Source organism: Lynx canadensis, chromosome C2 (assembly GCF_007474595.2).
Source record: "Lynx canadensis isolate LIC74 chromosome C2, mLynCan4.pri.v2, whole genome shotgun sequence".
Taxonomy (NCBI): domain Eukaryota; kingdom Metazoa; phylum Chordata; class Mammalia; order Carnivora; family Felidae; genus Lynx; species Lynx canadensis.
This window is the reverse complement of record NC_044311.2, coordinates 109,990,951-110,008,500: the sequence shown is the minus strand read 5'-3', so window position 1 is coordinate 110,008,500 and position 17,550 is coordinate 109,990,951. Positions and strand designations below refer to the sequence as shown.

The 17,550-nt window shown below is 34.6% G+C and overlaps 1 protein-coding gene across 7 annotated transcripts in view; it reads right to left on the bottom strand.

The window, feature by feature from the left end:
• The window catches only part of SENP7 (SUMO specific peptidase 7), a 151,984-nt gene that overhangs the window by 9,954 nt on the left and 124,480 nt on the right, over positions 1-17,550 (bottom strand). For 6 of the 7 annotated variants that reach the window (XM_030330335.2, XM_030330331.1, XM_030330334.1 and 3 more), the window contains 5 exons: positions 11,863-12,042; positions 9,978-10,240; positions 8,174-8,307; positions 6,461-6,577; positions 3,249-3,371 (listed from right to left, as the gene is read on the bottom strand). In XM_030330335.2, coding sequence (XP_030186195.1) covers positions 3,249-3,371; positions 6,461-6,577; positions 8,174-8,307; positions 9,978-10,240; positions 11,863-12,042 — 817 coding nt within the window. The remainder of the gene's footprint in view (positions 1-3,248; positions 3,372-6,460; positions 6,578-8,173; positions 8,308-9,977; positions 10,241-11,862; positions 12,043-17,550) is intronic. The other variant, XM_030330333.1, reaches the window with a different exon arrangement.

Below are 17,550 nucleotides of genomic sequence, written 5' to 3'. Positions count from 1 at the left end.
AATGTTATACCTGTGATGAGGGAGGTGTTAAAGTTAACAGGAGGAATGAGGCATATATTCTTAGATTTTTTTAAAGATGACAGTCATCTCCTTTCATTTTATATATAAGGAAATTATAAGACAATGAGTTGAAAATACCCACTATTCATCCATCTTTCATTTACTTCTTCAACATAGATTTATTAGGTTCTTAAGAATAAATAATAAAAATCACCCACGCTGCCCTTAAGGAGTTCACAAAATGAAGAGGGTAGAAAAAAACCATGACTAAAATATAAGTGTCATAAGGGACACAAAGGAATTATGTTATAGCATTTAGAAAAGCCACCTAGAAAAGAACTAGGACACACAAATAATTGTTTCTTTTCTTTATCTTATCAGGAAAATAAGGAAGGAAGATATTAAACCAAGTTTGAATATCAAAAAAAAGTTTTAAGGGGGGTGCCTGAGTGGCTCAGTTGGTTAACCATTCAACTCTTGATTTTGGCACAGGTCATGATCCCAGGGTCATAGGATCGAGCCCAGCGTCAGGCTCTGACCATGAAGCCTGCTTAAGATTCTCTCTCTCCCCCTCTGCCCCTCTCCCTGTTCATGCTCTGTCTAAAATAAAAATTAAAAAAAAATAAACATTTAAAAAGTAAAACTTAAAAAAGACTTTCAAAGTCTTGCTTAAAAAAAAGTTTTAGAAAAGAGGTGGTGTGTAACTTCTGGCTCAGGGCCTCCAAGAATGTTTTTTTTTTTTTTTAATGTGTATTTTTGAGACAAAGAGAGACAGAGCTGGAGCGGGGGAGGGGCAGAGAGAGGGAGACACAGAATCTGAAGCAGGCTCCAGGCTCTGAGCTATCAGCACAGAGCCTGATGTAGGGCTCAAACCCATGAACTGTGACATCATGACCTGAGCCAAAGTCAGAGGCTTAACCAACTGAGCTACCTTGGCACCCCCAAGAACCTCCTTTTTATGCAAGGAATTAAATAAGTTGTTTTATATTTATATACCAAGTAATATAGGAAAAGAAATCTTTGTCCCATCCCTGTTCATCTGAATATTTAACCATACTCACAGGAGTAAACATTAGGAGAAGATGGAATTTAGAATGAGCTAATAAAAGGTGGTAGGAATTAGACACTATGTAGACTTTAACTTCATAAAATGATCAGAAGTCACATGTTTACTAAATTTTGTTTCAGAATGACCCAATCATTATAATGATTATGCACAATTATTTTCAAATAGTGCATAGCCTATTAATTTGCTTTTCCATTTGAAAATCTTAAAGATAGACACCTGGTTTTCTTTTGTTTTGTTATGTTGGTGTTTGATTTCCTGATCATACTGGACTTATTTGATTGATATATTAGACACTAGATGGACCAAGGAGAATGGGAGAGGTTATGGGAAACACAATATAATCTCTTATTCTCAGTTCCTAACTCTTTGGAAGATCTTTAATTATATGTCTAAGAGTTCTCTCCCATTCAATAAAATATATTATTATTCTCTTTCGAGTTCCTAGTATGTTACAAGCACTGAGCAAAAGGCACTGGGACAGAGTAGAAAATAAGACAGATAAAGTCCATGACCTCATGAAGTTTAACCTTAGGACAAGCAAACAAACCAATGATCACAAACCATGTTATAATACAAAAAAAGTGCCAGGAGAAGAAATTTCAGTCAGAAAATAGGAAAAGAGCTTAGCATATTTGAAAACTGAAAGGAGGAAGGCTGAGCTGAAGGAGGGTAAGTGAGGAGAAAGAATGTCATGAGGTGAGAGTAGGGAGACGGGCAGAAGCCAGATCTCTCAGCATCTCATAATCCATAGTAATGAGTTTGTGCATCATTTAGGCTGCAATTCCCTTACACTAGTAGTTGGAGTGTCTTGTCAGAGATTTATTTACCATTAAGGTTTATACCCCTTACCACTCTGCTTTGTGGCTATCTTCTTATTTTTTTACTGATTTGTAGAAATTCTTTGTGTGATAACTAATTACATATATATCAGGCCAAGCATTAACCTAAGTATTTACCTGTGAGGGGATAGGGGAACTGAGCCTCGCCATGGAGTTAAAAATCCACCTATATAATTTTTGGATCCCCAAACCTTAACTACTACTAATAGCCTACTGTTGACCAGAAGCTTTACTGATAACATAAAGCCAATTAACACACATTTTGTGGTATATGTATTATATATTTTTATAATACAGTAAGCTAAAGAAAAGAAAATGTTGAGAGAATCATAAGGAAGAGAAAATACATTTGTAGTATTTACAGTATATACATGTACTGTATTTATCCCCAAAAATCTGCATATAAATGGACTCCCATGGTTGAAATTCATGTTGTTCAAGGGTCAACTGTGTGTGTGTGTGTGTATATAAGATATGAAGTATTGTATCTTAGTACCTTATATATGTCTTACCCTGCAATATGCCACTTATGTAACACTGTTTTATATTACTTTTATATATGATCAAACATGTAACTTCTAATTTTAAAAAATTACGTTAAAATTTAAAACCACAGCAGAATCCACTTGCTTTCATTTCATCAGTTTCTAGGTGGCTATGCCAAATAATGACTAGTAATCTTAAAACAAAACATAAGATTAAATGCATGGTACCAACCATCAATTTCTATATACATAAAATAGAACAGGAAGCCATCAAATAAGTTAAATATAGGGGCACCTGGGTGGCTCAGTCAGTTAAGCATCCAACTCTAGATTTCGGCTCAGGTTCTGATCTCACGATTCTTGGGTTTGAGCCCCGCATTGAGCCCTGTGTTGAGTTCCACGCTGACAATGTGGAGCCTGCTTGGGATTCTCTCTCTGCCCCTCCCCTCACATGTACACATGCTTGTTCCCTCGCTCTCTCTCGCTCTCTCTCTCTCTCTCTCAATAAATAAACTTAAAAAATAAATAAATAAGATGGGACCCATAGAGGAAATAGAGCCACTGCCAAAATCACTGCCCAATGCAAAGAGGTTAAGAAAGAAATAACCTGACTTTTTCCTCCCTTGCCCTCCAACTTCCAGTGTCCCCCACAGAACACGCACTTGGAAATGCAGCCTGCAAGAGTCAGCCTCCTCTGATAGGGAAAAGAACAGTGGGGTGAGAAAGAGCTGAAAGGCCTGCACAAATGGTAATACTGATCACTCTAGGAAAAACTGTAAGAAGTTTTTTTTACTAGGAGCATCAACACAGCATATTTTTCTCTTAAAACTGAAGTACGTTGAAAGACTGACTTACGAAAGATTTGGATTATCTTCAGTCAAATTATTTTCTTTTCTTGTCAAGCATTTATAGAAAAAGCTACTAAAAATGTGACTTCGTTCAACAAGTTCATCTGATGCCTTCTCCAATATAAGATATCTGTAAAATAGCAAAACCACAGAAGTAAGTTATTTTTAGATTTTACCTAATCTTCCCCCAATTATCTTATGTGTTCTGTAAACCTTCATTTTTATGACCACTTAGATTCAAAGCAATCTTGCAATCTGCTCAGATTCCAGCTAAAATTGTTCTTTATTTACCTCACCTTCCATCAAGATTGTTTAAAGCAGAAATTGCCCACTTATTAACTCATTTACTTAACAATTACTTATCAAATTCCTAACATGTGCAGAGCACCATAATTATATTAGAGACATAAAATGGGGAAAGGGGGGTTAATACATGCTGCCATATAGCTTACAATCCAGAGGAGTGAGTATAGAAGGAAATATTAATCAAATACCACACAGAGATAAGATTGAAACCCTGACACTCCTAAAATAAATCTAGAAAAATTTTAATTACTGTGAGATATGTCCAATATATAAATCCTGAGTCCATTTCTACTAAAACAATTCTTCAACATAAGCTTGTAATTGAATCATTTAGTGATTAAACTCTTCACATTAGTGAACTCTGCTATTCTTAACTCTGCTTTTGAATCTCTGCAGATTCAAAAATGACCTTGTAATTGCTTTAAGAAAAAAAGCATAGAAGACAAATACAACTTGACATTTTTTTAAATGTGGTTATGGACAGGCTTTGCTACATGGAAGGAGACACAAAGGATGCTTCTGGTGTGCTGGAAATGTTCTTTACCTTGATCTAAATGATGATATTATGGGTGCATACATTTGTGAACATTCACTAGCTGCACACTTAAGATTTATGTACTTTACCACTTGAAAGTTACACCTTAATTTAAAAAATAAATAGAAAGTCATTTAAAACCTAAAGTTAGGGGGCGCCTGGGTGGTTCAGTCGATTAACCATCCAACTTTGGCTCAGGTCATCTTCTCACGGTTCCTGAGTTCAAGCCCCACATTGGGCTCTGTGCTGACAGCTCAGAGCCTGGAGCCTGCTTCTGATTCTCTGCCTCCCTCTCTCTCTCTCTCTCTCTCTGCCCTTCCCTTACTTGCATTCTCTCTCCCAAAAATAAATAAAAACATTAAAAAATTATTTAAAAAAACAACACTAAAGTTAGAATCCTCTCTGAAAATAAGTCAATGAGACAGAGAAACAGGTAATTTAGTGAATAGGAAATATACAAAAGTACTACTGGAAATAAATTAGGAATAGAATTGTATTCGTTAATTCTAATAAAACATATAAAGACTAACAATATGATCCAGTTCATCCCACCAAATATAAATTTGGCACTATTATACGGATACAAAAATAAGTAAGATGGAGGTGCCTGGGTGGCTCACTTGGTTAAGCCTCTAACTTCAGGCCACATCATGATGTCACCGTTCATCTAGCCCCACATCGGGTTCTGTGCTGACTATGAAATACATGTAAAAGGCTAAAGAGATAGATTAGTGTCATATTATCAAGACTCTCAAAAGCCAGATGGTCTGAACTCATTTTGACAGGTAATAAGAAATTACTATAAGTTTCTAATGGGAACTGCATTCATAGAGTGGTTTAAGAAGAATACTGGTGGTCATAATACACCTAATGCACAGGAAAACAGATATAAAAAATACAAGGACACTAGTTAAAAAGACAGAATAACAATTCAGGTAAGAAGTACTAGGAAATCATGATGACAGAAGAAAAAGAATAAATGAATTTGAGAGACAGAATCTACTAAAATTGGCAACTGAGTATGCAGATAGGGAAGGAAGGGTGAAGAGTCAATGATGATGAAGACTTCTGCTTCCAGCCAAGACAGAATAGGGACCAGATTTACCCACCTGGATGAAAGAAGCGAAAAATCACACAAAATACATGTGAATCAATAGTTTTCAAAACACTAGACATCAGGCAACAAAGAAGAGTGGTCTTTGAGAAATGAGAAATAAACAAGGTGAGCTCCACTCATGCCCTAGTTTACTGTTTTGGTAGTTTCCAGGTGGCAGCACAGGAAGGAGTAACCCAGGTGGCAGACTCCACATTGAGATGCTGAAAGTCAGGAGAGACCAAGACAGCTAGAATTCACAGATCAGAATACTAAAAAGGGAAGAGTCATAGATAAACAGAACTCCAGACATCTGCAGAGTCCTCCTCAAGTATTTAGAAGAATGACCATTGCATGTGTGTGAGGAAAATGCTGGGGTGAGAACTACCTGAAAAGATGAGAGGGAATGAGCCAGTGACAAGAATAGTGCCTGTTCTTACCAGACAGGCTGGAAAACCCCCTAATTCATGGAGGCCCTAGGTATAAGATATTAAAAAAGACCCAGATCAAACTTCTAGAGGTCAAATGTACAGGATCTGAGATGAAGGGCTAGTGATAGAGATTCAGAGCCTGAGTGACTGGAATAAGGCTAGTATATGTAAACAACAGGACTCAGGAAAGATGCAGGCTAGAAACTTTGCATCAAAGTTTATAAAACCTTCCTATCTATTCCTTCAACTAAGCTATGCAAAGTTGAAAATTATTTTTTAATGGCATAGTGATATGGGTTTTTTAAATGACAGGTAACTCTTACAGCACTTGAAGACAGAATAGATAACTACAGAGTTGCTTCTTTTCCTTTCCCAAAGTGATCTGTAATTTTTAGATACTTCCTTCACCACAGTAATACAACAGTTAAGAAGTATAAATAAAAAAAAATAAACAAATAAACAAAAACTAAAACAAACAAAAAATAGCAACTCTTCTGGAGTATATACAAACTGAAGTAGTCAACTGTAGAAAACCTCGGTAGGCAAACAAAACAATTTTTTCAACATGTATTTATTTTGAGAGAGAGAGAGAATCCCAGGCAGGTTCCACCCTGTTGGCGCAGAGCCCAACACAGGGCTCAATCCCACCACTGTGAGATCATGACCTGAGCTGAAGTCAAGAGTCGAACACCTAACCAACTGAGCCACCCTGGCGCCCCGGCAAAAATTTCTAAAATCTGAATTGTTGGCAGGTTACTTTTAGCTAGAGTTAAAATACTTCAGTGATAGACATGCAGTTTAAAGTTTACATCAAAACTGATAAAACAAATGAGATCATTCATCACTGTACTTACTTAAGATAGAAATCAATGATTACATCATTAAGAAACTCTCCTTCTTCTAAGCATTCCAGATCTTCATTAGTTACTCCTAATCCCCCTTTAGTAGGTGGTGGAGGATATACAATCAACCTTAAAAAAGTAAAACTAAAGTTAAAACACATTGGTAGTGAAAATTCTAGTATCAAAGAGATTTGTTATATGGAACAATACTAGGGCAGTGTATTCAATAACTATAATGTACAGAGTAAAAATAATTGACAGGATACAAGCAATTATATTTTCCTTTATTTTCAGAAGCTAGTAATAGTACTTCCATTATCTTTTCATTTCCAGTCCTTCCCATGTGACCTAGTCTCATATTTGTCTAACCAATACGTTATGTCTCAGTTATAATGCCATCTAAGATGTCTCTCTTCTGCACAATTTTTAACTTTCAACACACTGATGTAATAAACCATGAAAGATTTTCCTGTGCTCTACCTTCCAACTCTAAGTTTGAATCCCCAAGACTAGTTCCTTTCCATTCAAAAGAGCAAGCAGTCAAAAACTATGTTCTTCTACTTGTGGCTAGTCTACACCAACAGCCGAACAATACAGAAATAACAAGGGAGCAGAGAAGCAAATTTCCTTATTATAAAGTGCTTATAATGTAAAACTTAACAGAATATAGGAAACAAGTAATTACAACACAACCAGAAAGAAGTAGGAAACAGATGACAACTAATTAGGCATCTTTCTTCTGGCACCTTTTCTTAAAACTCAGAAGAGCAGTTGTGAGTTTCCAACTATAATCTTGGAATAGACAGGATGGTCCTCACTGCACAAATGTAGTAAAAAATAAAGGTATAACTATACTTCCTGAACTAGAAAGATTCAAGAAGATTGAGTCAACTGCAACTGATTTAATCTAGGCAACCAAAGCACTTAAATCAAATAAGAATAAGTGAAAACTTTAAATGCTAATATGATAGTATTTTATTGGCTATTTTCTATCCTATTCTTTCACTCGCTTTTTTTTTTAACAGAAAAAAGGAATCAGACAGAAGAATAGAAGTCACCCTTAAATGCACAGAATCCCTATTCTGCCTGACCACCCTAAGAAGACATATAAAAGAGGAAATATGAGTAACATAGCAACTTCAGAAAAGAAAGTTCTGATAAACTCCGAAGTATCTTAAATTGAGGCATACTTTACTAAAAATAATGGAATGGCACTGTTTTCTTAATAAATGTTTTTAACTTTCTCTAAAATAAAAAATTATTATTTCTATCACTAACCATCAGTGTAAGAATAAAACTCAAAACACTGGGGCGCCTGGATGGCTCAGTCAGTTGGGTGTCCGACTTAGGCTCAGATCATGATCTCACGGTTTGTGGGTTCAAGCCCCGCATCAGGCTCTGTGCTGACAGCTCGGAGCCTGGAGCCTGCTTCAGATTCTGTGTCTCCTTCTCTCTCTGCCCCTCCTCAACTTGTGCTCTGTCTCTCTATGTCTCTCAAAAAATAAATAAATGTAAAAAAAAAATTTTTTTTTAAGAATAAAACTCAAAACATTTACAAAGGCAAACTATTGTCAAACCATTATGGTATACACCTGAAACTACTATAATATTGTATGTCAACTATACCTCAATTAAAAAGAAAAAGTCAAACTACTTAAAATCAGCAACATGCCTGAAAACTACTAACGTGTCTACCTATCACAAACAGCCTATAATAGTACGTACTTCTGAACAGGTCCCGTGTGCCTGACTTCTCGCCATTCTTCATCTGGATTCGATGTAATAGAAAGTGAGTAGCAACCGCTAGTTTGCTTCTGTAGGAAGGTGTAAGTAGGCTTGGCTCTATCCATATTTGAAGGCTGCCAAGAAATGGCAAAGAAAAAGATTTCCTTATAAATACATAAATGCACATTAGCTCTCAAAAGGACGAAGTCAAAACCTAAACTTCTATGAGAAAATGTGACTAAATCAATATCAATGAGTTATATCTATACATTTGGAGTTTCTACAAAGATATAGCTGAATCAAAATAACACTCTTGATCAAAACATATTGTATATACAAAGATCAAAGTTTAACTTGAAGTGTTACAGATCTGGGCTCTATAATTAAAGAACAATGTGAAAACTTTACAGTTCAAAATGAACAAAAGATACAATAAATAGGACAAAATAAAATTTAAAAGACAAAAAGTTTATATTTGTCATAGCAAACTTTAAAAACTTTCTTTCTAGAGATATTTGGCAGAGATATACAAGCCTCTCCTAGATTCCCCTAATATTAACATCTTATATAACCACAGTACAATTTTCAAAACTAAGTAATTAACATTGGAATAATAACATAAACTAGAGACTTTATTCTGATCTCACTAGTTTTTTTACTAATATCTTTTTTTCTGTATCAGTACCCTTTAATTCCTGTCTTTCCTTGTCTTTCATGACTTTGATATTTTCGAGAGTACTGGTCAGTTATTTTGAAACTGAATTTGTTTGATTTTTCTCATGATTAGACTGAGGCTACACAATATTGGGGAAAATACCAGAGAAGTCATGTACCCTCTCAGTGTATTATGTGACAGGTACACCATGTCGGTATCTTATTCCTGGTGATATCTGCCACATTTCTCCACTGTAAAGTTAGTACTTTTCTTTTGGTGATAAATAAATATTTTGGTTGAGAAACTTTGAGATTATGCACATATCCTGTTTCTCCTTAAGTTTTTACCCATTAAATTTAGTATCTCTTGGTGGGCCTTGCCTGTAACAATCATTAACTATGGTTTTTCTTTCTTTTTAATTTATATATATATATATATATATATATTTTTTTTTTTTTTTTTTATTTTTTAGAGAGAGAGAGAAAGAGAGAGAAACAGAGTGTGAGCAGTGAAAGAGCAGAGAAAGAAGGAGACACAGAATACAAAGCAGGCCCCAGGCTGTGAGCTGTCAGCACAGAGCCTGATGCGGAGCCCAAACCCACGGACTGTGAAATCATGACCTGAGCTGAAGTCAGAAACTCAACCGACTGAGCCACCCAGGTGCCCCTAACTATGGTTTTTCTATGGTGGCTTTGTAATTTTTATTCCTTTTACATTTATTAGTTAAATACTTTCCTAAGAAAGAACTGTCAATTATCCACCATCAGGATTTTCCATTCATTGATTCTGAAATTTATTTGCATCAATATAGATTTTGGGTATTTATTTTATTCTTTGGTAATAATCATGTTATCATTACTGATTTTATTGATTCAATTATTCTAGCTGTGGGGTATCTGGCTGGCTCAGTCAGTGAAGCATGTGACTCTTGATCTTGGGGTTGTGAGTTTGAGCTCCACATTGGGTGTAGAGTTTACTTTAAAATAAAATAAATTAAAAATAAAATAAGACTATTTTAGATTTGGTATTCAGAGTTCTCTCAGGTTGACTCCTGAGCACTTAGGACAAAACACAGCATTTTGAAATCACCTGATTTTCAGGGAAAAAGTTTTTACTAAAACTTGACAATTATATTAATCAGATGCTAACCTGAGACACTGATTTCATCTTCATTTCTTCAGCAGCAACAGCGGGAAAAGAATAAGTCGAAGCACAATAATAATGAACAAAAGAACTTTCTTTTGAAGAGAGGTTCTGAAATAAAGGAAGTGCCTGAAACCAAGACAATGGATAAGAAAGTTCCAATTCTCCACTGGTTGTACTTATTTCTGTCATAATATCTTTTAATTTCAATTCTTCTCTTTGCGAAATAGGATTGTATAGCTCAAGAAAAATGAATTCACTGGATTTTGCTATAAAAGAAAAAATAAATCAATTTTAATCAAGTATTATAGTTCAAGAGGACTATAAATAATTTAATTATTAATAACAGCATTTTGAAAAAAAAAAATAATAACAGCATTTTGTATGTTAGTTAATAACCGAGGGAAATTAAATCCCCAAACAGGCTATTAGTAACCTAGATTCAAAACCCAAGTTTTAAACTCCTCCTGCATTAAAATGGAAACTTCACAATGGCATTAGCTACTGTATCTCTACTACCTGGCATTTGTTAATGAATGTATGAATAAATGAATGAATAACTAAGGAACTAATTCTTTTTCTCTAGCCTCCTCCATTTATCAAATCTACCAATTAAAAAATTATTCCAACCAACCAAACACTTCCTTCAAAATCATTCTGTTTCATCAAACATTTCAACAATCGTCTCAAATTATATTCTCTCCACCCATAATAATTATAAATGGCTAGCTTTATTCCCCCAACTTCTCTGCTATTTAATCATGAATTCTCCCAATTAATTTGGAAGTAGGATAGCAAAGTAACTAAGTAGTCCTCCTTTATCCATGGTTTCATTTTCCACAGTTACAGTTACCCATGGTCAACAGCAGTCCAGAAGCAGATCTTTTTTCTGGCCTGTTGCCATAAAGTCAACAGTAGGCTAACACTACATCAAAATGCCTGTGTCATTCACGTCCTTTCATGTCATCACATAGGCATTCCCTCTTCTCACATAATCACAAGAAGATGTTACACATTCATGTAACTTTTCTTACAGGATATTGTTATAATTATTCTTAGTTATTATTGTTAATCTCTTAGTGTAGCTAATTTGTATATTAAATTTCATATGTATAGGAAAGTATGTAGGTATGTCTAGGGAAAAAAACATAATATATAGAGAGTTCAGTACTATTTGTGGTTTCAGGCATCCACTGGGGTTCTTGGAATATATCCTCCATGGATAAGGGAGGGACTACTATAATATTAAAGGTATAAAATTTATTCACTACTTAACATCTTTAATATATAAGGGAGTAGAGACAGCAAGGTAGAGAGATCAAAGAGGTAAGAAAGAAGCTTACTAATCTGATTTACCCAATTCTAAACTAGACTCCTTTAGGAGTTGAAAACTAAACAAAGTTGGGAGATGTTTAAGATGCATATATACAGACCAGTTTATGGGAACATACAGAAAAGTATTCAATCCAGTCTTAGAGAAATGATATATATAAGTAACTAGGTTTTATTTTTTAAAAAACTAAAGAAAATGTTGAAGGTAAAGATTTCTGTATTTTATTTAACTTTGCCATTGATTAGCTGCCACAGTTCTTTATGCAACAAGGGCAAGAAATTCATAAGAAAGGTAGTCAAGGATGGCAACTGACTAAAAGATAAAGTACTCCTTTTATTTTACCAGATAATTTCTCTTGGTTGAGTAAAATTATCAGGAGAAATTGTGTAGAATAAATAATTTACCTTGTATAATATTAAGGGCTAAAATTATTTTTAATCAAGTCTACTTAATTTCAATTCAATGAAATAACTACATTCTATTAAATTGTTTTAGAAGAAAACTATACACAGGACTTCTCAGGTTATTCTGAAATATAGAAATATTTCATATACTCACAGTGCTGGCTTAATATGGAGTTTTCTAGTTGGGTCTGAATCTCTTGAAGATAATTTGCAGAGACCCAAAGGAAAAGGATAGCTTGATTCCTTTTACTGTGATCATCATCCTTATTTTTCCATAACCCAAACCTCTTTAAGTGTGTGGTATCCACTAGCAATGAAACCTCATTCAGGGAGACTGAAACAAATAAAAGGTAACAAGTTAATAAATTATCCATTTAGGAATTAACACTGATACGCCTTATGGCTCTTCTTTAATACATGATGTTTTTCAAAAAGAATGATATGTGAAGTTTTACAAAAATCATTTCCAGTGTACTTCACTAACCTTGGCTGAAATACCTCAAACAATATTATTAGCATAAAAAAGATCATATTGCAATTAGAAAGGCCCAAATAATTATCAATCTCAGTTATATCCAGGAAAGGGAAATATGAAATTAAATTTTCATAGCATATAAACTTGTCCAGAGAGATTTCTTACTGGAAGTGCTATATCACCGGAAGAAAATAAAATAAGAAGGAGAAGGAGGAAGGGTGGGGGAGGGGAGAGGGAGTGGAAGAAGGGGAAGCAGGGGGAGAGGGGAAGAAAGGAAAGAAGATGACTTTATCAATGCACACAACTAGCACGGTTTTAACTTAGAAAATTATATATTTCTATCTTGGTTAATATGATCAACCAAAATCCCCAAACGCTATCATTAGCCAATTTATTCTTATGTTTCTTCTCCTAAAATATCTGCATTCCCCTATACAGACTAGCCACTATCAAAAGATTCTCAAAAATAACATGAGCTTTTGAATGGTCTAAGGTAGTATTTTTTTTTTTTTTTTTTAATTCTCCCATGTTTTGGTGCACCTGACTGGCTCAGTTGGAAGAGCATGCAACTCTTAATCTCAGGGTCATGAGTTCAAGCCCCACATAGGGTATAGAGATTAAATAAATATATAAAACTTAAAATAAAATAAAATTCTTCCAGATTAGATTTTATTTCTTGAAACTTCTAGGAAATCACCTAGAATTATGGGTCCTTCTCTGAGTTAGCAAAAGAATCTTTCCTAAAGATTTTTTTTTTTAATTCAAAGAAATAGAGAACTGGTATAAAGAAGTCCTGAAGGTCATCTGACCCAACTTTAAGAAAACAAGCAGTTGAACAACTAATACAAGTATTGGTTAAGTATAAACTCAAGATGAATACCTATTTGAAACAAATCTCTTCGTACTCCTCCTCCTATTATCTCCTGGCACCTTGCTACTTAAAATCTACTTCTGAGACTGAGACACTGGCATCACACTGGAACCTGTTACAAATGTAGAATATCAGGCCACACCTTAGATGTACTGAATCAGAATTGATTTACAAATAAAACAAAACAAAAACAAAAACCCCAGATGATTTATATCACTCAACACTGAAGTTTGAAAAGCATTTTACAATAAGTACTTACATACTTAACTAGTCATCTTAATGTTCCCACACGAGCCATTCTACTTTTAAATATTTTCTTATAATCAATTAATCCATTTTAAACACGTCTTTATTTCTTTCATATTTCCTCTTTCCTTCATTCATTCTCTCCTTCCCTTATTCCATTTCTCCATGCCTTTTTCTTGCTCCTTTTCTGTGTTTCAATTTTTTCCTCTGTGTCTGTCTGCATGCATACCTGCCTACTTACTCTCTATTTCATGGAAATTTTTAAAAACATTTTACATTTCTTCTTTCCCTTTCTAACTCTCTTTCTGCCTCTTATTTATTGACATTTTCTTGGGTAATCCTTTTTAAAATCACTTCTACCTATCAATCTCTAGCTACCTACTTACCTATCCATCACCTACCTATGGATCTATTTGTATTTTGTACAGCTGCCTACATACCTGTCTACCTTCCTATCTAGCTGTCACCCAGTCATCAATCTTATTTTTACTGTAGCATTTTGACTGAGTTACTTTTAGATTTCTTTCCCCACTGTCCGCTATTGTACTTTATTTTCTTACTGGCTCCTCCTTTCAAACCCTTCTTTTTATCTCTCATTCCCACATTCTTTCCTTCATTTCTGTTTTATTTTATTCTTAGAGACTCATCACTTTAAACTTCTCTCTCTTGCCTCCCCTTTCCTATCTTGGCCACTTCCTTTTTCTTCTCTCTTTGATAGCTTTTTTTCTTTGTCTTTTCTCAGTCTAATTTATTCACTGTCCTTTTCTTTCTCTATTCTTACCGTGTTGTATACTGCCTGCTTTCCATTCTTCTTAACTTCCTCCCTTTCTCTCCTTCTTTTATCCCTTTATCTCTCCTTTCTCCTTTCCTTTCATTCCTCCCTCTATTCTGTCTTTGTACTTTTAAACTTTTTTCTTTTCATTACTCTTTTGTTCTCTTTCTCTTTGCATCTATTTTGTAGTCTTTCATACTGACTTAGGCCATTTAAAGTCTGCTCTGTCTCTCCCTACCTCCCTCTCTCTCTTTACCTAGCTATTCTGCTTTATATATTTTTTTTACACTTACTTTGACCTTTCATTTTATTTTTTCCAGATAACATTTATTGGCATAAAATTATCATATAACATTATGTAAGTTTAAGCTAATGTTAATTTGATACATTTATTGCAAAACAATTACCATCAAAGCATTAGCTAACACCTCTGTAACTACCATTTCATATTCGTGATGAGAACATGTAAGATCAACTCTCTTAGCAATTTTCAAGTATATAATAACAGTATTATTAACTGTGATCACAATTCTGTACATTATTGATCTTATAACTGGAAGTCTATACTCTCTGACCAACATCTTCCCATTTCCCCCACGTCCCAGTCCCTGGTAACCACGATGGCTAGTCTCTGTTTTTATGGTTCAGCCTTTTCAGTTTCCACATATAAGCAATATCATGCAGTATTTGTCTTCCTCTGACTTATTTCAATTAGTAAAGGCCCCCAAGGTCCATCCATGTTGTCGCAAATGGCAAGATTTCATTCTTTCTCAAGATTAATATTCCATTGTACATATACACCACAAAATTATCCATTCATCAACAGACACTTAGGTGGCTTCCAAATTTTGGCTACATGAATAATGAGGGGTGCATATATCTTTTCAAAATCCCATTTTCATTTCTTTTGGATATAAACCCAAAAATGGGACTGCTGGATCATATAGTAGTTTTATTTGTAATTTCTTAAGTCTATAGACCATTTTCCACAGTAGCTGTACCAGTTTACAATCTCAACAGTGTACTTGCTCATTTCTTGTCATTTTGATGATAGCCATTCTAACAGGTGTAAGGGAATATCTCATTGTGGTTTTGATTTGCATTTTTGTAATGATTAGTGATGTTTACCATCTTTTCATGTGCTTATTTGCCATTTGTATATCTTCTTTGGAAAAATGTGTATTCAGTTCCTCTGCCCATTTTTTAATCAGACTTTTTTTTTCCTGTTGAATTCTCTGAGTTCTTTATATATTTTGGATATTAACTCCTTCTCAGATATTCCACAGAATGCTTTTTCTTTTTTGCTGATTCTTTCCTTTGCTATGCAGAAGCTTTTTTGTTTGATGTAGCTCCACTTGTTTATTTTAGCTTTTGCTGTCTTTGCTTTTAGTATCGAATCCTAAAAAATCATTGCCAAGAATGAGAGAAAAAAGCATTGGGGATAAGTTTTTTCACAAGTTTTATGGCTTAAGATCTTACACTTAAGGCTTTAATCCATTTTGAGTTGATTTTTGTATATAATACAGGTAGGAGTCCAGTTTCATTCTTTTCCTTGTGGCTGTACAGCTTTCCCAACATCATTTATTGAAAAGACTACCCCGTCTCCATTGTATATTCTTGGCTCCTTTGTTGAAAATTAACTGACCATATATGCCTGGGTTTGTTTCTGGGTTCTTAATGTTGTTCCACTGTCCTGTGTCTGTTTTTATGCCAATACAAAAGTATATTGACTACTATAGCTTCGTAATATAGTCTGAAATCAGTAAGTGTGAGGACTCCAGCCACGTTCTTCTCACGACTGTTTTGGCTATTTGGGGTCTTTTGTTGTTCCAGACAGATGTTAGAACTGTTTTTTCTATTTCTATAAAAAATGTCATTGAGATTTTGATAGGTATTACATTGAATCTGCAGATCACTTTGGGTAGTATGGACATCTTAACAACAATAATTCTTCTAATCCATAAGCTATGTAACTTCCCCATTCTGAAAAATGTCAGTGAAACTGGCAGCAAAGACAAACAGATTAAAAGAGTAAAAACCTTCAGGAAACTTCTCAGCATTTCTTCCTCAGTCAGCTCACAACCCCAAATAATTGATATTATTTCTGTGCAATCTAGACAATTATTACTAATCCAAATGTACCAACCTCTTGGCATAAAAGCATAATTTTCTTTAGAAAAAAGATTTAACACCATCATTAAGGAAAGTTTACCTCATTACCAAATTTTCCCCCAATATTTGGTTTATTCTGTAACAGGAATATAGCAGTAACTGAAAATGGGAGCTGTCTATCATCTGTCCTACCCACTATTAGCGATCTTAGTAACAGACCCTAATTTTATTTAGAAACCAAGATACTTAGCTGTTAGAAACTATTTCCTAGCTTCCTTTGCAAATAGATGTGTGGTCAAAGGACTACCTTCTAGCTAAGAAAATGTAAGTAGAAGTTAGGTGGCATGCACATCTAAGAAACCTCCTTAAAAAGGCAAGAGAGGGGCACCTAAGTGGCTCAGTTGGTTGAGCGTCCAACTCTTGATTTTGGCTCAGGACATGACAACAGTCATGAGATCAAGCCCCATATCGACCTCTGCACAGAGCCTGGAGCCTGCTTAAGATTTTCTCTTTCTCTCTCCTCCCTCTGCCCCTCTCCCGTGCATATGCACTCTTTCTCTAAATAAACAAATTTTTTAAAAAGACAAGAAATAGGTTGTATGTGTGTGTGTGTTGTTGTTGTTGTTGTTGTTTTACCATTTTCCCCTTCCTCCTGCTTTCTACCTAGAACGCAAACATGATGACTAAAGTACAAGCAGCCATTTGGACCATGAGACAAACTTAGGAATACAAGTCATACATTAGGAATGACACAGTACAAAAACAATAGGGCCAGGACCTCTGATGACCAAACGAAATACCATATCAGCCCTCTTCAGCCTACCTCTGGATTTCTTCTTTGGAAAGGAAAAATAAATTATTTTCTTTAAGCCACAGCCAAACATAATTAATAGCTAATATAAATATGTAAATCATTATTTCTCTCAGCTACTACAGAAAAAGAATAAACATTTAGATCTAGGTTCCTTATGTATAAAAACGTTTTATATGCATGCCTTATTTATAAAAGATTTTTATATATGCATATACAGAATTTGTGGAAGAAGACTAATGTTTTCCTCTTATATTACAAAATCATAAAGCCATTACTACTGAAGAGAGTATTTTCCCTAATTGTTAATTTTAAAATACTTTTTAAATGTTTGTTTATTTTTGAGAGATTGAGAAAGACAGAGCATGAGCAGGGAAGGGACAGAGAGAGACAGAGACACAGAATCTGAAGCAGGCTCCAGGCTCCGAGCTGTCACCACAGAGCCCAATGCGGGGCTTGAACTCGTGAACCTTTCCATAATTTTTTATTAAAAATGTCTTTCAAAAATCACTTGGAACAGAAAAGTTATAAAAGCAATATTTGAAACAAGATATA